The sequence below is a fragment of the Phyllostomus hastatus genome, unplaced genomic scaffold, assembly GCF_019186645.2.
Source record: "Phyllostomus hastatus isolate PE091 unplaced genomic scaffold, TTU_PhHast_1.1 phas_contig_210, whole genome shotgun sequence".
Classification (NCBI taxonomy): domain Eukaryota; kingdom Metazoa; phylum Chordata; class Mammalia; order Chiroptera; family Phyllostomidae; genus Phyllostomus; species Phyllostomus hastatus.
Genome location: NW_025333737.1, coordinates 15,931,169 through 15,954,800, shown reverse-complemented (window position 1 = coordinate 15,954,800; position 23,632 = coordinate 15,931,169). Strand labels below are relative to the sequence as shown.

The 23,632-nt window shown below is 53.7% G+C and overlaps 1 protein-coding gene across 3 annotated transcripts in view; it reads left to right on the top strand.

Annotated features, from left to right (window-relative positions):
* Positions 1-8,568: 8,568 nt before the first annotated feature.
* Positions 8,569-23,632, top strand: part of CRHR1 (corticotropin releasing hormone receptor 1) — a 50,456-nt gene continuing 35,392 nt past the window's right edge. For all 3 annotated transcript variants that reach the window (XM_045837300.1, XM_045837299.1, XM_045837301.1), the window contains exon 1: positions 8,569-8,786. In XM_045837300.1, coding sequence (XP_045693256.1) covers positions 8,754-8,786 — 33 coding nt within the window. In that variant the 5' untranslated portion in view covers positions 8,569-8,753. The remainder of the gene's footprint in view (positions 8,787-23,632) is intronic.

Here is a 23,632-nt window from a genome sequence, read left to right as displayed (position 1 = left end):
ATGCATAAAACAGACAAAATGTTACCATAAACCCCAATGTACCCACCACCCAGATTCAATGAACAAGTCATGGCCAATCTTTTCTTTTTCCTTTTTAAACCATTTTAATTTTTAATTACAGTTGACATACATTTTTCATTAGTTTCAGGCATATACACCAGTGATTGGACATTACATAACTTACTAAGTGATCATCCCAAAAAATCTCACACCCACCAGACACCATACGTAGTTATTACAATGTTATTGACTGTATTCCCTACGCTGTACTTTGCATTCCCATGACTGTTCTGTAACAATCTGTACTTCTTAATCCCTTCACCTTTTTCACCCATTTCTCCGATCCCCTCCCTTCTGGCAACTGTCAAAATATTCTCTGTATCTATGAGTCTGTTTCTGTCCTTGTTCATTTATTTTGGTTTTTAGATTTAATTGTCGATAGAGATGTATTTTTACCATTTTATTGTTCATATTTTTATCTATTTTTCTTATTATTCTTAAAGAAGACCCTTTAACATTTCATTTCATATAATACTGATTTGGTAATGATGAACTTCTTTTGCTTTTTCTTGTCTGGGAGGCTCTTTATCCATCCTATAATTCTAAATGATAACTTTGCTGGGTAGAGTAATCTTGGTTGTAGGTCCTTGCTTGTCATGACTTGGTATATTTCTTGCCAATTCCTTCTGGCCTGCAAAGTTTCTGTTGAGAAATCAGTTGACAAGCTTATGGGAGCAAACTCCCTTGTAGGTAACTAACTGCTTTTCTCTTGCCACTTTTAAGATTCTCTCTTTGTCTTTAACTTTTTACATTTTACTTATGATGTGTCTTGGTGTCGGCCTCTTTGAGTTCATCTTGTTTGGGACTTTCAGTGGTTCCTGGACTTATATGTCTATTTCCTGCACCAGGTTAAGGAAGCCTTCTGTCATTGTTTTTTTCAAATAGGTTTTCAATTTCTTGCTCTCTCTCTTCTCCTTTAGGCATCCCCATAATGAGAATGTTGGCATGCCTGAAGTTGTCCCATGAGCTCCTTATGCTATCCTCATTTGTTTAAATTCTTTTTTCCTTTTGCTGTTCTGATTAGGTGTTTTTTGCTTCCTGATATTCCAAATTTGATTCTCGGCTTTATTTACTCTACTATTGATTCCCTGCAAATTATTCTTCAGTTCAGTTAGTGTCTATTTCATTTCTGACTGGTCATTTTTATGCTGCTGAGGTTCTCACTAAGTTCACTGAGCATCCTTATAGCCAGTGTTTTGAATTCTGCATCTAGTAGATTGCTTGTCTCCATTTTGTTCAGTATTTTTTCTGGAGTTTTGTTTTGTCCTTTCATTAGGGACATGTTTCTTTGTCTCCTCATTTTGGCAGCCTCCCTATGCTTGTTTCTATATATTAGGTAGAGCCGTTATATCCCCTAGGCTTGGTAAAGTGGCCTAATATAGTAGGTGTTCTGTAGGGTTCAGTGGCACAGCCTCCTTATTCACCCAAGGTGGTCACTCAAGGTGTGCTCCTGCCCCCTTCCATGTGGACTGAGTACACCCTCCTCTTGTAGTTGAGCCTTGATTGCTGTTGACCCATCAATGGGAGGGGTTTACCCCCAGGCTGATCAGCTGCAAGGACTGGCTGTGACCACTGCCCACCAACTCCCGACCACCATGGAGGATAAGCTGTGTAGGAGCCCATTCCACAAAGAAGGACTTACTTCAATGGAGTTCTGGCACCTGCTGATTATGTCCCTTCAGTGTGTTGCTTGGGGAGGTGCTTGGGTGGTGATACTTCAGTGTTGATCTGAAGCTGTCCCCTGGGTGTGCTGGCTCTGAGGCCTCCTGGGAGCTGCAGGCCAAGGTCAGCCACTGCCTGAATTCTGCTCAGAGCCACCCAGCAGGAGCTACAAAGGGATCTGTAGGTGGCTGCTACTTGTACTGCGCTTGAAGGTGCCCAGACAAGAACAAGCTGCAAACCAACGCTGGCTACTACTAGTACTAGGCCGGGGCAACCAAGCAAGAGATACGGGGCACATTGAGACCAGCTACTAATTTTTTGAGAGATTTTAAGAAAGTCTGAAGCATGAACCACTGGAAACAGCTTGGGTGGACCTTAAAGTTGGGGGGGATGGGGCCTCAGGAAATCACCAAAAAACAGTGTGAGCTAGGTTGATGGAGGCTCAGATATGGCACCTGCCAGCCAGCTGTATGGGAACAGGGCTCATCAAAGAAACAGTGGCCTCTGCCAGCACTTCTGTCCGGTTGAATCTGCCCCACCAGCACTCTCCCTGGTGCGGGCAATTCAGTTCCTCCTGGAATGTCCCTGGAATGCCTTTCGAACTGCTGCCCCAGCAAATCCCAAACATTACATCATTTCATCCGTAAATATTTCAGTTTATGTATCTAAAAGGTAAGGATTCATTTTAAATATATAAACACAATGCCATTATCACACCTTAAAATATCTAATCAGAATTCATATTTCTAATTGTTTATTTACAAGTTGGGGGGTATTTTTTAACAAGTTGTTAGTCAGGGTGCAAACGAGGTGCACATATTGCCACTTGGTGATACTTCTCAGTCTCTCTTTGTCTTGATCTGTGAATTGCAAGTGGCCAGTGAGGCTCAGGGCAGCCAGTATACAAGGGCCGTGAAGACATTCCCGGCATCCTGGAGGAAGAATCTGTTTTGCCCTGAGCCTTGTTCAAGGCCAGAGGGAAGAAGCGGGAAGGAGTGAAAAGGCTGGCCCGAGGCTCAGCGCTGTGGTTTCCTACCAGGAAGCTGTAACTGCTTAGCTTGGGGCACCCATCCAGGGCTGGGTGAGGCCACACCTAAGAAGTAAGGGGTGCTTCACTGGTGGCCAGAAGAATCCAGGAGAGTATGGGTGCCTACAGAGTATGCTGTCCTGGAGGCAGGAGCCTGGGGTCTACTCCACTGGTAAAATTGACCATGAACTGCGAGCATTTCATTTGGCATCTGCTGAGACACAGGCCTTTGCCAGAGGCTGGAACCGCCCAGATGAATGGGAAGCAGCCTCTGCCCTCCAGAAGGAGCTCACGGCTCTTTTGAGAAACAGACAGGCACTGTTGTATATTTAACCTCTAGACTTCAGTGTGCCGACCTGGAAAATGGAAACAATAGCACCTTACCTATGAGACCAGCAGAAAAGGGACAATCTATATTTATAAAAAAGGTGGAGGGGTGGGCTGAGTGCTGGCCTGCGGAGTAGGGGGAGGAACATTCATAGAAGACCCCAGAGTCCTCAGGACCAGCAGAGTGACCTTAAGTAGGATACCCCTGCCATTAATGTTACCCCAGTGCCTTTCCAGGGGCCTCCATGTTTTGAAAATGATGGAGTTCAGGGCATGTAGAGTGGAGAACCCTTGCCTGTCTGTGACGTTCAGGCAGAATAGAATGTCTAGGTTCGCATCACAGCCCCATGGGAAGCCTGGGTTTCTGCTGTCCATGGGACCACTCGATAGCCTAGGTCGAGGTGCCTCAACCTCAGCACTATAGATATGTTGAACCAGCTAACTCTTCGCTGTGGAGGCTGACCTGTGCATTAGGGGTTGTTTAGTAGCATTCCTAACCTCTGTCTACTAAATGCCAGTGGCTCTCCCCTTCCCTGTTGTTGCAACCAAGAATGCCTCTAGGCATTGCTGCATGTTCCTTGGGGGACAGGAGCACCCCAGGTTGAGAACCACTGGCCTAGGCTAGAAGGATGCTATTTCTCTGCAAGGACATATGAGTATGTTGCTCCCTGCATTTCACTCCGAATTTCTGGCTGACACCTCTGATCCGCTGTCAATTCCAGGATGTTCCCAGGGTGTCAACCTTTCTTACTTCAGTGCACCTTTCAAATTTTCTAAAAAAACAAATTTTCTAAAAAACACCTTCAATGTCCCTCTCAGCCATGCTTAATAAATGCAAAAATATGGTAATTGCACCCAGAGCAAGCACACTTGCCCTCTATCGATGCAGAGTCAGACTTGAGAGAAGGAGAAGCTGCTAGGTCACCTGAGGAGCTGTCTGTGGCTGAGTGGCCCACCCCGGCCTGCTGTCACTACCAAACTGTTGTGTGGCTTGTCTCTGCTCCTCCCTTTGTCTATCCACTGGGAAAAGAACAAGGGTGAGACTGGTCCTAGAACACCATTTTCCTGGGGTCAGGCCTCCTGGGGGGTATCCCAGTTCCCTAGGGTGTCTAGGCTCAGCTCACCTCTCCATGGTGCACGGGAAAATCCCCGGAGCAGGAGCTGGACGCCAGGTTGGAATCCTTCCCGTGCCAAAGCCGCCCGTGTAACCCTGAGCAAGGGGTCGACCTCTGAGCTTGCTTTCTCATCTGTAAAGCGAAGTTATTAATACCTCCTACACAGTCGTTAGAAGGATTACATGAGAAAGTGTTGGTGAAAGAGATTTGCAGAGTGCCAGCTGTCATACAAATCCTAATTGTATTGTTATTACCTGTTGTTCTAAATGAGGGAATGAAAATTTAGAGCCCCTTAACCCAAGGAGAACCTCAGCCCAGGGTCGTCTGCCCCCAGCTCTGCCGAGCCCCACCCCGTCACTGCAGCACCATCACTTGTCCCCATCACACCAGTCTCCTCCCCTGCCCACACCTGTTCCTCTGGCTGTGTGTCTCTCAGGGACCCTCCTGCCTGGAAGGTCTCCCTCTTTTTCCGCCTGTTCACACCCACTTCCTTCAATACCCAAATGCCAACTCACCTCCCCTGGAAGATCTTCCCTCTGACAAAGGGGGTAGATTAAGATCAGTTTGCCTTCTTCCCCCAACTGAGCTGCCTAGAACCCCTCAACCCCAAGCTGAAGCACAGTGCTTGGCAGATCTATATGGATGATGATGATGATGATGATAATGTATGAGGTTCAATAATAAAAACAGCTAACACTGTGGACGTGCCAAGCACTGTGCTAAGCACTTGACACAAACTTTGTATTTATAGAGTGCCAGCTGGCCATATGGAGTGATGATCAGCCTCCAAACGGCAGCACAAAATCTAGAATCTTTTCTGTTGACCCTGGGCAGAATGAATATTCCTGCCTCCATACCTAGTCTATTATTGACCTAATTGTACTGGATTTTAATTATTCTTCAGAGTGACTGTCTCCCCTTCCAGCCTGTGAACATCTTGAGGGCTAGAGTCCTGTTATATTTCTCTTTATTAACCTTAGCGTCCAACAGTGACTGACATAGTTGCTGCTCATTAAATGTTTGTTGAGTGCAGGCGCAGATGAATGGAGGGATTAACACCACCTGCCCTGATGTTCATGTGGTTTTGTAAGCCACTCCCTCCAGGAGGCCATTTTCCTGACCTCATACTTCAGAAGTGTTTTAGACCTGTGCTGCTCCAGGCATGATCTGTCTGCAAACTATCTGCTGCGAGTTCATGACAACGTAAGTGCAGAAACTGGGAGTGAGCATTTAGAAATTCTGAAGCAATTCGACAGTGTTTGATGTCCACTGGATCTAAAAGCTTTAAAAATTGAACTTCTACTTTGTATATCTTTATTTTATTTCATTTTTCTAATAATGCATTCCCACTGTATTTTGCAATCGTATCATTCTGCAACAGGTTGGAAATTTAAAAATCAAGAACCACTTCTTTGGCACAAGTAGCTTAAGAAGTATGGTTCCAGACCATGGACCTCCTGGGACACTCAGGGTTAAAGCCAATGTATCCTGCGGACTCAGCCCTGCCTTGCTCTTGCTGGGTCCCACCCATCACTACTTCTTATCACATCTGGAAGGACATAGAATTGTCTTTTATTCCTTTTGGGATTCCTCATATTTTCCCTTTCTTCCACATGAGGCAGGTTAAATGAATGAAAGCTGGCAGTGGTCTGGGCCTAGACAAGAAGAGGAAAAGGCCAGAGAAGGGTTGGAAGAGAGTGTGGGAAGGGTCAGGCTGGGAAGAGGAGGCTGGAATGGAGCAGAAGGCTGTCCTGACGAGGGAGTGGAGAAACTGCCTGAGGAGACCACCCTGAGCCATCAGTCGAGAGAGGCTGGGACTGGGGTGGAGGAGGCTGAGCATGGAAGGCCCTGGCAGTGGCATCTGAGCCTACAAGAGACAGAATCTTGAGAGTGGAAGGAGGCAGTTTAGGACAAATGAAAGACAGTATGGAATCCTTTTGCAGAAGGGGTGTTAAACACAAAGCTCTCATAACCCCCCTGAGGCAGTCAAGGCCAAAACCATAAATAAGTGATGAAGTGATACAGTAGCCTTCTTCCTCTTTGCTCAGGGGGAAGAGGGGGGACAAAATGTGCCATCCATAGCTGCCTCTATAGAAAGAGAAAGTCCAAATCCCAGACCTGAAAATCAGGAAGAGCAAGACTTGATTACGGCCTGATCGATGGCATTAGCATATTTAAAGATCAAGTCAAGGGGAGGATCGGGGGCTCAGAAAGGCAAAACTGTGATGGTGTTTATTAAGCAAGAGAAACAGGGAATCTGGCAATCCGGAGCTGTCTGGTCCTGAGAGAGTCGGCTCCAAGGCCCTGAGGCAGGGCTGGGGAGCCATGCCGCTGCAGGATCTGGGCAAACCTCCCCGAGGCTCCGCCAGCTTTCTCTCTGATTCCACAATCCCCTGCTGCTGAGACCTTCTCATCAAGAATTCTGCTTTCCACAAAGAATTGTCTAGAGAGAGGGACCATGCTGCCCATCCCTTTGAGCAACTGGTCCCCTCAATGATGATGAAAGCGATGGTGACTATAGCTAATCTTCTTTAAACCCTTGTTATGGACCAGGCATCATTCTAAGCCATTTAAACATAATAATTCATTTAAACCTACCTATGAGGTAGGTATTCCTACCCCCGTTTTACAGATGAGAACATTGAGGCACTGTTAAGTAATTTCCCAGTTTCATACAGCTTGTGAGTAGAAGAGCCAAGACTCAGACCGAAGCCCCGCACTGCACTACAATACCCTGTCAATTTTCTTAAGAACAATAAAATGGCAATTTGGTTGGAGCACCCACCTCTTCTGGGGTTGGTTGGGGTGAGTCAGGGCCAAATTCAACAAGACCAGCTCTGGAGCACTTACCAAATGGGGGTTTTGCAAGGCTCCAGACTGGTGCTTCGTCTAGCAAGTGCCACCCTGTGTGGCTAAGCCAGTGTGACCAGATGGCTTCCAGAGCAACGTCCCTCCCCACTTCAGAGCCCCAAACGTCATCAGGGCCCACCCGCACAGGCACTTTGAGCTGGGATTCAGGGGACCGAGGACTAAGCTTACCAGCTCTGTGACTTTGGACAGGTTGCCACCTGCCTGTAGGCCTCAGTTTCCCTGAGTAATTTGCATATTGGGTCAAACGACCTCTGCAACAATAACTCCCTTTCCAAATAAAGAGTCATTCAGATCCATGAATACGCTGGCTCCTGCAGCATGCGCTGAAAAGTGAGCTGAAGGGAAGAGGGAGGTGGGCACTGGCAGGGCGCAGAATCCAGGGCAGTTAGGTTCAGAGTGGGGCTGCGGAGAGAAGTCAGAAGTTCTGCCCAACTGGAGGCGTTGGAGGGGAAAGCTTAAGGGGCTGGAGGAGGCAGGAGCTGTTCTCCAGAGTTGGGGGTGCACTGGGGGTCTAGGGTGACCAGCGGACGAAAACCCGGAGGTCTGGCGGGGAGGCTGACCCTACCCTGAGGGCTTGGCCGAGAGGGGGCGCTGTGGCCTCCTCCGCGCCCTGCCCTCCGGATTCTTAGCAGCTTTCCCTCGGCTGTAATGCAATGAGCGTCTGCTTTCCCCTCCGCTGCGTCCAGATGCCAGCTCGTCTTGCAGAGCACCGCCGCCTCCCCATCTCTTGGGGTTCCCAGGTTCAGCCCCTGGGCAGGGCAGGCGCTGAGTTTGTAGAATGAATGAATGGATAAACGAGCAATAAGGAAATGAATTAAAGGGAATGAATAAATGAGAAGGGTTCACCCCACAGAGTTTTCGCGTCTTTGCCTGCACCTGGCGTGTTAGAGCCAAAGGCACTGGGGGTCGGGCCGGAAGCCCCTGCCCCTGCTGAATGAAGCGCGGACTGGCGACAACCTTGTCCGGGAACGCCGCAGGGCGGGAACTGCCCAAACGCAGTTCCCGTTTCTTCACTGGCTTTCCGCGGCTGCTCTGCTCAGTCGGGGCCTCCGATAGCCTCGCTCTCTTAGATTCACCAGAGTCCCTCGGGTCTCCCTCAGACTCCCTGGACTGCCCAGGCCCCGACGCAAGCCGGGCGGGAGGTGGAAGGCGCCTCCTCTGCTGTCCCCCGCCCCCATCCCCGGCTTCTCCCTGGACTGCGGCGGACGCCACCGCTGCCAGCGCGTCCCGCCGACTGCCGCAAACCCGGGCGCAGGGAAAGGGGGTCAGCGCGGCGAGGGCACGGGGAGCGGTTCCTGGCAAGGGGAGGGGACGAGGAGGCGGGGTGGAGGAGGGAGCGGAGGGGCGACGCGGAGAGGAGGGACTGAAGTGGCGAGGAGGGAAAGGCTGGAGAGGGGAGGGGACGCCGCGGCGAGGGGGCGGGGAGCCGAGGCGAGCGCGGCGCGGACCGAGGGGTAGGCGGCGCAGGCAAGCCGGGCTCCTCGCGGGCAAGAGGTGGTTGCCGGCCGGGCTGAGTCGGGAAAGGGCGGTCGGGCTTCCCTAGGGAGGGGCGAGCGAGAGCCCGCGGGGCCAGGCAGCGACCGAGGAGCGCGGCCGCTCATCCCGCGTACCGGAGCCCGCACCCGCCGCCCGGTCCTCTGGGATGTCCGAGGGACCCAGGCTTCCAGGACGGTGACCGCGCGAGCCGGAGGATGGGACGGCCCCCGCAGCTCCGGCTAGTCAAGGTACGAGCGAGCCGGTCAGCCCTCGAGTGCTGCGGCCGCCCGCAGCCTCGGGCCCGCGCGGGACGTGGGCGGACTGGCCGCGGTGGGGGGGGGGGGGTCCCTGGGCAGAGCTGAGCACAGCTTCGGGCGAGGCCCGGGTTTGAGGGGCTGCCCAAACCCTTCTCGCCGGACCTTTGGAGCGGGCATTGGGTGGGTGGGGGCGGAACGCAGGTGAAAAAAGAAATCGTGGTGGCGAAGCTGCCGGGACGTTGTCGGAGGAGGGGTCCGCCCACCCGCGTTACCAGCTCTGTGCGGAGAACCGCTTTAGGCTTCGCGGGTCCATGTCCGGTTCCGCCCCCTGCCCGGCCCGCGTAGACCCCAGCGCCGGGACTGGAGGCTTTGGGGGTGGGCTCCCCACCCGCCCCGGCGCCCTCTCACCAGCTCCCCGGGTCCGCACGCCCCCGCCCCTCTCTGCGAGCGCCTTCCTGCCCCTTCCCCTCCGCGGAAAGCTGCAAGTCCGGGGCAATAACTGTCCCCCGCGCCCGCGAGCCGTGGATCAATATCACAGTCGCCGGGCGGAGACCGCGCATCCGGCTGTGGGTGCCGCTCCGCCGCCGCCGCCGCCGCCGCCGCCCGCCGGCGGGAGCGCAGCGCTCGCGCTCCGCGCCCTCCCACCCGGAGTCCCGCCGCTGCGCGGCGGCTCGCGCCGGCTTGCTCCCACCTCGGGTCTGGCGACGCGACTGCGGCGCTGGGAGTTTAGGGAAGTCGCCAGACCGCTCGTCCAGCGCCTGCGGGCTGAAGTTCGGGGGCGGCGGGGCGCGGCCAGCAGGCGCGGCCAGCAGGCGGTGTTCGCCGGGGAGGGGCTGGGGTCCACGGTCCGGCCCGCGGCCGCCGACAGCCGCCACTTCCCACCGCCCGGCGCGGTCCGGAGCGGTCCGACTGCAGGGCGCGGGCGCGGGCGCGGGCGCGGAAGGGGCAGCCGGAGGGCGAGGCGGGCGGGCGGGCGGGCCTCGGCGCCGCCGCCGCGGGGAAGCTCCGCACGGCTCTCGCCGGAGGATCCGGACTCCGCAGGGTCGACCACCTGAGCCAGCTTGACCGGGTTCAGTGCCTTAGAAAGCGATGGCTTTCACAGGAATGGAGGGGCGGGGAGAGACGGACTTAATCCCCTCTTCCATTAGTCGTTAAAGCCCGTTGTACACACACACGACCGACTCACAAAAGTGGTTCGCGTGAAACCACCCAGATTTTAAAACTCAGCTGCTGCCGGTGCATCCGTTGAGAGGTTGTGAGTTGCCGGGGCTTCTCCAGCGCCCGCCTCCTTCTCCCCGAAGAGTTACAAGTTTTTTAAAAAATGCCCGAGTGTTGGTTCGATGGGACCCAAAGCCTTTTCACCGCCCGTTAACTGAGGACAGGGGGCGAACTCAGATTGTTTCCTGGGTCATCAAGGAGACTGGAGACGGAGGTAGGAAGGAAAACACCCAGAGAGGTTGAAGAGATGGCATTGAACGGGAATATTTTCCAGAAAGTTAGTGTGTGCGGAGCCTTGGTCTAAATTCACAAATCAGACCGAATTCGAATTCGATGTTTTAAATGGATTCAAAGGATTGAACGGTATGGTTTTTTGTTGCTGTTATTTTTATCCCTTTTTAAGTTTACTTGATAGCAGGCAAATGTTCTTTCTTTGGCCTTTCTTAGAATTGTGTGTAAGTCTCTACTTAGAATTAGCACATTTTCCTAAAAGAAAAAAATTTTTTTTCTGTTGTTGCCTGTGTGTTGCCTGTGTGTCTTCCCACTAGGTGGTGAGGTGATGGTAAGGAACTCAGTACCTGCTCAGTAAGTTACAAATGAGTGAAAGGCAGTGAGTGAATGGGCAGCTAATGCTGGTTTCAATTAAATAATCACTTTTTCCTTTTACTTATGTGCGGTGTACACATTGCTGGGCATTGTTCTACGTGCTCTGCGAAGATTAAGTCATTTAATCCTCAGCAGCCCTAGGAAGTAGGAATGATTACTGATGCACAGAAAGGCTAAGTAACTTGGTCAAGGTCACACAGCCAGTGAGTGATGGAGCCAGAATGCAAACCCAGGCAGTGTGGCCCTAAGTTTGTGTTTTGTTGGCTTTTATCAGAAATATCATAAGCTACTGAAGCCCTGCCAGATGAGAGCTCAGGCAGTGTCATCAGTATTGAAAGTAGGAATCTAGGGGAGTTAATCCAAAGCCCAGCTCTGTCTGCACCAAGTCAACCAGTGTTGGGGGAAAAATCCACGCTGGGGCCCTTCTTGTAGGCCCAGCACTGCACTGGTCAAAGAGAACTGGGGGAGAGTGTCAGGGCGAGAGCACCTGAGGGTATGGGAACAGTGGGTATGTGTACGAGTGTGTGTGAGAGAAGTGTGTGTGTGGGCATGAGAGGGCAGTTGTGTGCGCGAATGAGGGAGAGATGATGTGTGCGTGTGAAGGAGGAGACAGGGGAAATATTGTCTCTGCCCTCAGGAGCAGGGCCATGGAGCACCTCTGAGTCACCTAACCACCAGCTGCAGCTCCCGACAGGGAGACCCCAGTGTAGCTCCAAAAAAATGTGGTTTCTGGTGAGTGTGAAGGGTGGGTAACTCAAGGACAGTTGAAGAGGGAGCTAGTTTTATTGTTATTATTATAAAAGCAATCTTGCTGCATTATACAAAGTTTGAAAACCACAGGAGAATATTATTACAACCTCACTCTCCTAACACAGCTATGTTACCATTTTAAAAATAACCCCTGCAGACCCTTGTTCAAGTGCAGGTTTGGGCGCAGCTGTGGCCACTGAGCGGGCGTGCTCACTCACTGTGTCACAGCCCAGGTCCATCCCATGTTATTCCTGAGCTTTCAGAGGGAGATTTTCAGCATCTGTGTGTTCCCTGTGAGTGAGTGTTCTTTGCATTCCTGTATTGGTGCGCACATGGGCCATTTCCAAATCGTTTCTTTAACAAGCCAGGTTTTTGAGGGGAGCATTGGCAGGAGGACTACTGAGGGCAAGTGAGTGAGCCCAGAGTGGGGCCGTGGCTGCCATGGGGTGTGGGAACAACTGGCTCGGCTGCCACCACCACAGTAAAGTAGGAAAGGGTGCTGACAGCCTGGCCAAGCTGTCCCATTTGCCATGGCCAGCCCCCAGGAAGGGCATGTTGCTGATCGGTCCAGTTCTCAAGGAAGGTATAGATTTGTGGGAAAGCAGGACACTTGCCCAGGGCCAGTGAGGATGAGCTCAAGCAGAACATGCATTTCTCACTCTCTCTAACACTTGGCTCCTTGCAGAGCATCAGCAGCCAGCAGGGTTCAAGGTGCCCCTTGGCAGCACCCCAAATGCCCATGAAGCTTGCCAAGTCATTGGGCCTGAGCCTTGGCTATGGTGTGGCCTGGAAGGAAGGGGTTGGGCACGGGGCTGATCATTGCAGCAGCTTTATTGGGAGAGGAAGACCATCCGCCTGGGAGATGGCAAACCTGGCTTTGGTCCCAGCTGTGCCTCTGAGGGGCTGTGACTTCAGGTAGGTCGCCTTCCCTCTCCAAGGCACAGTTGGTAAACAGGGATATTAGATTAGATTCTCTATTGCCTTTCTGTCTCTGTAAAAGGTCTGCTTCCAAACACACTTTAGGGCCATGACCCCACATGGGATGAGTAGGGCGCAGCAGATTCAGTTCCCAGCTCTGCCCCTTCCCAGCTTCAGCACCTTGGGACTTGGCACTTGGAATTAAGTACCCTCTCTGGGCTTCAGTGCCCCCAGCTGTGAAATGGGGGCAATACCTACCTCATAAGTTTGAGGTAGGAATGAAATGAGTTACTACACGGAAAATGCTGGGAACAGTGTCTGGCACAGAGTTTGCTTTCAGAAAAAGTCAGGAGGGAGCTGCTCTTCAGAGAAACTGAGATAACGCAGGAAAAGCAACTAGCACTCATTATATAGTGTCCCCACTGCTTTCATCCTTCACAGCACCGCACCTAATAACCAGGGCATGTAGCAAGCATTTCACAAATGTTTGTTGACTGGATGCATGGCGTTATTATTGCTCCCTCCAGTTTAGTGTTTGACAATCAGAGAGGACTCACTGCTAGTCCCATGAGAAGGAGATGTCATGCCAAACAGGGAAGTCTTAGGAACACTGCCCCCCCAAGCAGGAATGCCATCTCTGATGCAGGAAAGAGTAGAACTGCCCCTTAAGTCCACTCTGGTTATTTTTTTAGGAAGGAAGGAAAGGAGGGGAGGGGAGGGGGAGGGGAGGGGGAAGGAAGAAAGGGAAGGGAAAGAAGAAGGAAAGGAAAGGAAGAAAGGAAAAGAGAAGAAAAGGAAAGAGCCAATGCAGCCCTCAGTGACTGGAGAATCACTGGGGGTGGAGCCTTGGCTGGTGAAATTCCAGCCCCTTTGTCTAGGGGAAAGCAGGTTGGTGGCAGGCAACCTGGGGCCTTTCTTGTTTCTTCCTCCCTGAAAAGACAGGTGGGTGATCTCTCCCATCTCTGACTCTGCCCTAACCCCTCGTGGTACCAATAAAAGGAAAAGTGAGACTGTTTTGGAGCTGAGGCCAAACTACAATTTTAGCTACAGTGTTATATGCAAAGAATGAATTTGGTAGTGACATATGACTCCTGTATACTTAGATTCTCAGGGGCTCCTATCAGCAAAGTTCCTTGGAAGTAACACCATCAAGTCCTTTTTAAATGCTCATCTTTGAACTTGTCCTCTCAGCCAGCCACCCCCCGCTGCACTCAAAGTGGCCCTCGGCATCCCCCTGTGTGGGTAGAAACATCGGGCGAAGCAGATGTGGACCTAATCCTGACTCTGCTCTGAAGCTCTGGGAACATGAGGTCATCACTCTGAACCTCGGCTTCTTCATCTGCCAAAAGGGGGGAAATGGGACCTCCTTTAGGGAATAATCAGGATGACTGCATGAGATGCCAGGTGTGAGACTAAGCACAAGGGCACATAGTAACTGCTTAGCAAATGTTCGCTGCAGTAGTCACTTACTAAATCTCACCGGGTTTTATCAGTCCAAGGAAACCATCAAAAGAAGCCGTGGTGAGGGGAGAGGAGGTGGGAGAAGGAGTGCTCGGCAGTGTGGAATCTTCTGCCCCAGGCCCTTTGGACAGTCCCTGGGGGGGAAGGATGGGGCCACCCGCTGTCAGCTGAGCTCAGAAGTCCAAGGACTGAAGTGTGTGAAATCTCTGACATGTAAGAACACTTGACAACAAAAACAGACGTGCAGGGAAGATAACACAAGATGATTAACTCACGGATGCAAACAATTATTTTGAAAACAACTAGCTGGATTCTGTTAAGCAACAGATTAACAGATTAACCATTTCATTCCAGAGTAAGTGGGGTCTGCTTCCACCAAAGGGCGAGGCTGGAGAGCAGGAGGGGGGAAGAGAGGGAAGAGGACCTGGAGACGTGGACACGCGCTGCCTTTCCTGTGAAGTGGGCGGGTTGAGACGCGGTTCCAGGAGGCAGTTCCCGGCACAGAGAACATCCAACTCAAATGCTCTAGCCAAACGCTTTCTTTGGTGACTGTGCCCCCGCAGCCATAGAAGCACTTCTGGGATGTGTGTGGGGACTCTTTCCACCCTAGAAACCGTCAATGTTACAATCCTGTCTCTTGCCCTGCTGGGCCTCAGGGTGCAGCCCCAGTGAGGTGCTTAGAGGTGAAGGTTGTGGGATGCACCCCCACTCCTCTGCACTTGTCAATCATTCCCAACCTCCTGCCAATCTGGCCATGAGCCAGGGCACCTAGGTCAGAGCCTGGGACACAAACTGGCCAGACTGGCCCATCTTCTTCCCAGGCGGCAGAATGGGGCAGTGGGGTTGTTCTAGGCTGACTCACTGACTGCCATTTGGAGCCCACCCGTGGTGAGGCACAGTGGGACACAGCTGAACCTTTGGGAAGGTTGGGACGAGGTACTGCTCAGTGCCCCTGGCAGGCACATGGAGCCGAAGAGCTGGAAGGCAGCCTGCCTAGTGTGACAAGCTAGAGCACAGGTGGCAAACACAAGGTCCTCAGGCCGAATCCGGCCCTCCACCTTGTTTTATCCGGCCCAACACCTTGTTTCTACCCAGTGGCAGCGTGGAGCTCCTTGCCCCTAGTTAAGGAGTAGTTACATTTACACAGTCCTACAATTACATTCGACACTTTGAAGGCAACCCCGAGGCTGATGTGGCCCCCGGTGGAAATGAGTTTGATACCCATGGGCTAGAGTGAGAGATGGATGGATGCAGGGATTTTCCCCCCATTTACAGCAGGGATTCTCTCCCCACCCCCCACCCCCATCTCTTAATTTGCGTTTCTCCAGCCTCCTTGGCAGGGGTGGTTTCGAGAAGTACCAGCTATTCCTAGAGGAATAGCAGCCTTGCCACTGAAGGCACAGGGCTAGGTGGGGAGAAGCAGGGAGGCTTGCGGATGAGGGGCTGGGCTGTGCGGGCAGGAGAGGAAGCCGGTTCAGGAGGGGTTTGGCTACCCTGGGGAAGGGTGGAGGGACAGCCCAGAGCTGTATGAGGCACAGTCTCCACAGAGCCAGCCCCTGCACGGAGAGCCCTGGACCCTACGGTCAGAAGCAAAGACCAGCTGAGTTCCCAAGGGCCTGCTGAGTGTGGACGATTATATCCTGTAAGATGTGGGCATGCAGACGGACAGACAGTGAGAGAGGCAGACACGCAGAGAAACCAAAGGTGATGCAGAGAGGGGAACCTTCACTGGCTAAAGCTGGCGGGGCGGGTTGGGGGTAGAGATCAGGACAAAGTTCGGAGAGGAAGAGGAGGGCAGGTGGGAGAGAGAGAGGTGGGACGTGGGGAAGAGAAAAAGACCTAAGTGTGTTTTCTGTTCATCCGGGCTTTAAACTTTCCTCCTAGCACACGAGAGAATGAGTGTCCCTGGTTCTGAAGCCAGAGATGGCGTTTCCTAGAGCTGCCATCCGCTCTCCATTTCTTACAAGAGTCACCTCCCCCATCCCTAACCTGGAACCCTCCCAGGCTGTCAGAAGAGCCCCAGGGAGTGGAAGGGATGGACCCAGCACCCGCTCCCTCCATGGAGACATTTACTAACCAGACCTCACGCTTAGGTGTGAGGGCTGCTGATACATGTGTGTGGGAAGGAGCTCTCCCCTCATCCCACACCCTGCCCCCATCCCAGGGCTGGGAACCCCCTCGGAGTTCAGAAGGAACAGAGCCCGTTGCCTGCCTGTCTGTGGCTCTCTTCCTCACACGCACACACACTCCCCTGTCCTGTAAGCACAGGCCCGGGAGGCCAGTGTGTGCCACCCACCAGCTCAAGGCCAGGGCTGGAGGACTGACTCCCAGGGGAGCAGGTGGGCACCCAAGGGCCACGGGGTCAGCAGTGGGAGAGGATGCAGGTCAGATCACCTCCACGGCTACTCCCCTGGCCTCACATGCCTGGCTGGGAGGCTGAGAAGCTGGTCTTTAGAGGGAGGCCTGCGTCCTGGGCTTGGCCCGAGCCTCTGCTCACCCCCTCCTTCCACCCTCTTCCTCACTCTGCCCAGCTTCTCTCAGCCACACGTGCCATTGACTGAGCTGCCTCCGCACCAGGACCCACACGGGTGACCCCGCTGAGCCCTCCCGTCCCACTCTAGAGTGAAGGAACCTGATACTCCCTGAACCTCTCGGACCTCGCCTGGCCTCCTTCCTAGCCCCACACAGAAGACTCATTTCCGCCAGCCCTGCCTTTGACCATGCTCTTCCTCCTTCTGGGGCATCTGCCACCTGGTCTCACTGTACCAAAGCTGTCTGTCACCCCCACCAAAGTTTTTCTGAGCCATCCTGCCCTCCCCTCCAGGAAGCCCTCCAGTCTAAGTCCATCTTCTACTGGTTGTCTCTTTGCTTTCTCTGTATCTCCTCCCCTCAGTGTGAGCCTCCCACTCACGGTAGCACTCGGGCTATCAAACACCCAGGATCCTCTGGCTCTTTGCTGTCTCCTCCACAAGATCCTCACGACGTTTACTAACCACACCCCACATGGACCCCTGGTCGCTTGCTTCTAACCCAAGCCCTCATTCCCACCATAGATTCCAAGCTCTGCCGGGGCAGGAGCATTCCTGTAAAAACAAAAGCAAAAGACTGTGCCCTGGCACTCACTGCAGTACTCCACAAACGCAGGTGCTCAGGAGATGCTGAGCCCCGTGGTGGGCGTGCCCCGTTCCTGCTCTCTGCTGCACCTCTGTCTGGCTGTGTGCATGGAGGTGCTATGGCGACAGCAGACACAGAAATGACGAGCTCAGCAGACAGAGTCCTCTGCCTCTGCGTGTGGATTTATGACTCAGTGGCTTATCTGACCAGCGCTACACTGTCAGCGCCGCTAACATATAGCGATCTCGGCCCTGCCCCCTGTTCTAGCCCCAGTCCCCATGGCATGGGGGGCGTTTGTCCTCGTGTAAAAGCAAGAGCAGTGTTTTGCTTCATAACCAGCCCTGGGGGCTTGTGGGAGACGTTGCCAGAGGGAGGTTTGAAGCTGGCCTGAGGACAAAGTGCAGGAACTTTCTCAGAACCTGGGGTCTTCCGAAAGCAGGTCCAGGGCACCTTGTTCTCCAAGCAGGGGCTGGGGGGGACCTGGTGACTCTGCTGGTTGTGAGGCAGGAGCAGCCAGGCCAAGCAGCAGTTGGCTCCCTCCAAGGGATCCTGCCTCTCATTCCACATCCCAACTGTCTAGCCACCCATGGGCTGGGGTGGGGCGGCATTTGGTGCCTTTCTCTCCGGCGTGCTGGCCCCAACGGCCTCGCCCTGACCGCCGCTGCCCAGCTGTGAAACATGGGCCCATGCAGTGGCAGGGCGCGTGTGCACCCCTGCGGATGGAGCTCTGTCCTTAAAGCTGAGAAGGTAGGACACCGGCTCTGCCACTTCCTGGCTGGGCGACCTTGGGCAAGTCACACAACCTTTCTGGGCTTGGTCCCCTTCTCGACCATGATGGAGAATAAAGGAGGAGGAAATGCCTGTGTGGCGAGGGGCCTGTCCCCATGAAGCTCAATGAGTGGCCTCCCCTGGCCCCCCCTTTACTCCTCCCTTTGACGCTGAGCCCACCCGTCGCTCAAGACCCTCCCCCTCCATGGGGCCTGCCCTGACCAGCCAGCCATCCAGCTCTCCTCCGCAGCCGAAAAAGTAGGGCTCCTCAAAACAGCCGTGGGGAAGGATCACGTGGCTCCCTCCAGTCCGTGGCAGATTGGCAGGTGGCCCTATTGCTTGTGACGACTCGCAGCCAGACATCCACGGGGTTTACCTGGAGTGCCGGACAACATCTGAATTGGCCTAGACCCTGTCCAGCGAGATGGGTCTATTAGCAACATGCGTGGATGTCACGGCAAGGACAGATTCCCATCAGTGTCCAAACGCTTCTTGCAGGAACAAAGAGTTTGTGGCCCACACCGGTCCTAACCACACTATGAGTAGCGCTGGTCTAACGCCCTCCCTTGGGGACGGAATCCACAGCCTGGATCCCTGGTTCACTTTTCCCACAAGGTCTGGCGGCAGGCTGTGCTCTGCACCTCCTGCCATGAGGACTCAGGGCTGGAGCAGGAAGAACCAGTGACCAGAGGGGTCAAAACCTCTGGTTTACTCAGAGCCCTTTCCCCTGGTGGCTGTGGGTAAGCCCCCTCCCCTCCTCATTCTCACGCATCAAACATGCACCTTGTCACCGAGGTCAGGGGGAGGCTCGTGGCACTCAGTGGTCCCAAGGCTCTGGTGGGCCGAGGGAGCCCTTCCTCTGGGGTGGGCTCAGCCTGTCTTGGGTTCTAGCCTGTGTCCTCACCAGAACAAGGTGAGGACAAGGACCCTTGTCTTCTCCGGTGCTCCCAGCCAGCTCTGCCTCCTGCCTCTGAAGAGCTGGCCCTGGAGACAGACAGGCTGGCTGAGCTCAGCTTGCTGGCTGGTGTGTGTCCCCACCCCCGGGGAGCACAGTGAGGGGAAATATGGCCAGGTCGGCCAGGAGGGGTCATTCCCACCAGTCCCCTGCCCTCAGACTGAGGCCAGGAGGTGGGCACATGGCTGGTTCAAGGCCACACAGGACTCTGCTAGACAGAGTGACATCCAGGGCCTCTTCCTGTCTTTTTTTTTAAAGATTCTATCCATTTATTTTTTTAGAGAGGGAAGGGAGGGAGAAAGAGAGAGAGAAACATCAATGTGCGGTTGCTGGGGGCTGTGGCCTGCAACCCAGGCATGTGCCCTGACTGGGAATAGAACCTGCGATGCTTTGGTTTGCAGCCCAAGCTCAATCCACTGAGCTACGCCAGCCAGGGCTCTTCCTGTCTTGAAGGCCCCTTTCTCTTGTTCTCTCTCCTTCTTTCCAGGGTTCCCCTCACCATCTTCCTTCCTCCTTCTCAACTTCTATGATGGGCAGGTGGTGGGTGTTTTCAGAGCTGGGAGGAAGCTGTAAACCCTCCACCCCAGGGTCTGCGGTCTCCGGGGCTGGGTGGTCCTGTGCTGTGGGCGGGCCTATCCTACACATTTGAGGATGTTGAGCGGCATCCCTAGCCTCTACCCATGAAATGCCAGTCATTACCCCCTACAAGTCGTGGTGCTCCAGACATTGGACCAAAAATATCTCCAGACATTGACACGTGTCCCGTGGGGGACAGTAGTGTCCCTGGTTGACAAGCACCGGACTAGTTCAGTTACCCTCAATTCTGGTGACAGTTTAGAATCACCTGGAGAGCATTAAAAAAGTAGAGTCCTGAGCTTCCTCTCAGGTCTACTGAACGTGACTCTCCGGGGTAAAGCATGAGACACAGAATTTTCCACCTCCCAGGAGCCGTCTGGAAACTTGTGATTTTGCCTAATTTTTTTTTTACAGGCAAAGAAACAGACGAGGTTATTGCTTGTCTTATGGACAATTACATGGTTATTTCTAATCTCTGCCCCACATCCCTCTGCTCAGTAGGGTCTGGTGGTCCAGCAGCCCCCTTTCGGCCAACCCCTCATGGCCTGGGGAGGGCAGCCACTTCTCCAGGAAAAGCAGCCTCAAAACCTTCAGCTGTTTTCTAATAGAATCTAATTTCCACTGACAGATGATTTCACTCTGCCTTCCCAGCCCTCTTCGCACTCCCTTTAAAACGCAGCTTCTTGAAGGAAGAAGCCCGCTCTGCCCACGCCACCGAAATCCCCTCACTTTACGCCTGCCAGAGAGCAGGCTGAAGTGAGAACACAGCTGATAGTGGCACCTGCGGAGTCTGTGTCTCCGTTGCCCCCACCCTACACACGCACCTTTGCTCAGCTCCCAGACTAGCAAATGTCCCCTCTCCGGGATGGTTCCGCAGTTTCTGGGTGCCACAGCCAGCCCCCAGCTGAGCGGCTCCCAGGGGCAGGGGACAGGATCAGAGCCAAGCTATACTCGCCTTCGAGAACCAAACTCAACCCTTCCTGGGTCCCCCGCGGACAGGGCCCTACTGCCGGCCACTCCCCGGCTCCCACTGCCAGCTCTTGGGGAGCCAGGTGCACCCCAGAGATAGAAGTCAAGAGAGAAAAAGAAACCTGTACCTCCTCCTTTAGTTCCTTGCTGGGGGTGGGGGTGGGCAGGGGGGCAGGGAACACAGGCGGGGCACAGCCCGGGGACTGGAAAGGAAAGAAGAGAAAGGGGCCAGGGAAGACAGAGAGGTGGAGTGGTGAAGGCAGATGAGAGGAAGGTAAGAAAGAGTCAGGGAGGCCAAGACGGCACAAACTATGAGAAAAATATTAGCGAGTGGATCTGAGAGAGAATTGTAACAAGAAGGGAAGAAAGGTCACGCGCCAGACGCAGAACAGGAGGCCGGCCGCGATGGGAGCGCAGCAGTGCTCCTGGTTGCTGCCCACCCCCCGCCCCGGGCCCAGCAAATCGGCCTCACGCACATTCCATTTTGGCTGGTGGCTGCTGGCTCCTGGGAACAGAGGTGGTGGAGAGTGGGTGTCCTGGGTGGGCAGGGGACCGGTCAGGGAGCCCTCGTGGGGAGAAGGCCAAGTTAAGAGGGAAGCAACCTGCACACAGTAGTGGTCGCCGGTGTTCGTTCGCCGCTCACTCTGTCGGGCCCCGTGCTGTTTCGACTGCCTCACACTGTTGAATCTCTCCAAGAGCTTTAACGCATAAATACTTCATGCCTGCTGGCCCCATTTATAAGGGGAAACTGAGGCTTGGAGATGTTAACTGATTTGCCCGAGATCACACGGGGAGGAAGGGGCAGATGAAAGATTCCACCGCGGGTCTCTCTGGCCCCCAGGTTAGAAGTCTGAACGTCTACCCCCCTGCAGTCCTAGCGTCACCACATTCAGACCTGGGAAGCGGTGCAGGGAACTCACTGCCCTCCTCCTTCCACAGATGAGCAAACTGAGGCCGGAGGAAGCAGGGAGCGACTTGTCCATGGTCACAGAGCACGTCTGTCAGAGCGAGAACAGGATCCCAGCCACGCACTTCCCACCCGCAAACACTTTTTCCTTGGGGCACACCCTTCCTGAGTCCGGGGTGCGGGGGTGGGGCAGTCAATGCAAGAAGCAAGGCCAGGAGCGAGAGCGCACCTGGTGGCCAGGAGGGACACGCAGGAAAATGGGGACTGGAGAGTGAGCCCGTAGCTGCCCTGGTGGGAATCCTGATGGGACCTGTCGGTCACAGGGGGCGGAAAGCGAAAACCCATCCGTTCATTTACTGGTCAGCCATTCGTTTATTAATTCCATAACCATGCATTGGGGCCTGCTCTGTGCCAGGCCCCGCGGAGGGCACAGAGATGGACAAACGCAGACCGTGCCCCTGGGGAGCTTCTGACCCAACCGTGGAGTCCATCTGGGACCCTGGGAGGGGGGTGTGTCTATTCCAGAGCTGGGGTTCCCCAAGCTCTCCCTGCTCCTCGGGAGGGCGAAGCAGGCAGCTCACAGCTGTCAGCTCTGCGGGGCGACGGGGTTGCCTCATTAGGGGATCGGAGGAGCAGAGGAGCGAAGTAGCAGGAGGAGGGAGCGGGGTGGAGCAGGGCACACCCTGAGCCGGGGACTTCGGGGAGAAGGCCTGGAGGCGGGGAACACCCAGGCACGCCCCCCTCCCTAGACTGTAGGCAGGAGATTTTCATTTCCATTTTTTCCTCTCTGCGTGACAGTAATTTAAGTTAATTAAATGTAACAATAAATTATTTCTTGTCTGCTGGGAAGAGTCTTTCACTGTTCACCCCCTTTGGGGGAATCACAGGCTCTTTGCCTTGAGGGCAAAGAGATGGGGGCAGGTTGTGTGCGGTGGAAAGAGGCCCTGAGGGAGGAGCAGGTGCGGCAGGACACTAGGGAAGAGGGTGCTCAGGGGCCAATAGTCCTGGGCAGTCCGGCATCGCTGTCCTTTGTCCCCAGTCTAATTTCACCCTGACTAGTGAAAAGCCCTCCCCACCCCCCACCCCCAGGGTCTCAGCTCTGCTGGTGCACATCCTGCAATGCCAGCCCCCACTGACCCCTCTGCTTGGTGCCTCTGTGCGGGGCAGAAACTTCGGGGCTGTGGGCGGGCCCTGCCCCTGCCCCTGCCCCTGTCAGTCTGTTCTGCAGCTCCAGATACATCCCCCGTAGGCACAGACAGGTTTTAGAGAATGGATTGCATTCCTGCAAACCAGATCCTAGTTCTTAAATGCAGTAGGGAGCCAGCTTTTTAAAGAAATCTTGACTCGTGATCCCACCTCTTTTTCATATTCAGATTTTCTTCTCTTGGCTTTGCTTAAAACAGGTTATACCTTGCAAACCACGTATGATAGGGCTTTAATATCCAAAATATATTAGGAATTCATACAATTCAATATCCCCCCAAATACCTCAAATAATCCTATTGAAACATGGGCAAAGGACCTGAATAGCCATTTTTCCAAAGGAGACACTCAAATGGCCCGCAGGTACATGAAAATGTGTTCAACATCACTAGACATCAAGGAAATGTAAATCAAAACCACAGTGAGACACTATTATCTGTTAGAATGGCTGTTATCACAAATGCAAGAGATAACACTCACTGGTGAAGATGGGGAGAAAAGGAGACCCTTGCGCACTGTTGGTGGGATTGTAAATTGGTGCAGCCACTATGGAAAACAGTGTGGAGTTTCCTCAAAAAATTAAAATTAGAACTACTCTATTCTAGCAATCTCACATCTGGGTATTTATTTATCCAAAGGAAAGGAAATCATTATCTTGAAGGGATGCCTGCACCCCCTTATTTAGTGCAGCATTATTTACAGCAGCCGGCACATGGAAACAACCTAAGTGTCTGCTGGCGGATGAGTGGGTAAAGAAAATGTAGTGTATATACAGTGGAATATTATTTGACTGTAAAAAAGAATGAAATGGTGTCATTTGCAACAATGACTGGACCTGGGGGGCATTGTGCTAAGTGAACTAAGTCAGAGAAAGACAAGCCCTGTGCAATCTCTCACCTGTGGAATCCAAAAGAAGTGAACTCCTAGAAGTAGAAACAGAACAGTCTGACTGAACGGGGGTGGGGAGGGCTGGGTCCTGCCTGCAGCCCCTCCCCTCCCCTCCCCTCCCCGCGGGAAGACTGCTGTGGCCCAAACTTCTGTAACTGAGGAAGGTTCCGGGGCCCGTCGCCACCACAGATGGCCATGTGGTGTGGTAGCGACCACATGGACACTTGGAGGGGACTTTCCGTTTCAGAAAGCATCTTACTCCTCCTTTTCCCTCAGGTGGCCCACATCCACCTCCCTCTGATGCAGGTGAGAAAGACCTCCTTGCTCAGAGGGGTCAGTTAACTCCCTCAAAGTCACAGTGGGCAGCAGGACTGGGCTCCCAACCCAGCAGAAGGGGAAGGAACCTTGCTGAAGGATCACTCTCAGACCATGCGGCTGGGGCTGGGGCTCTTGTCAGGGCTGTGGCCAGCTCCCTCCATGGCCTGACCAGAGCCTGGGACCCCC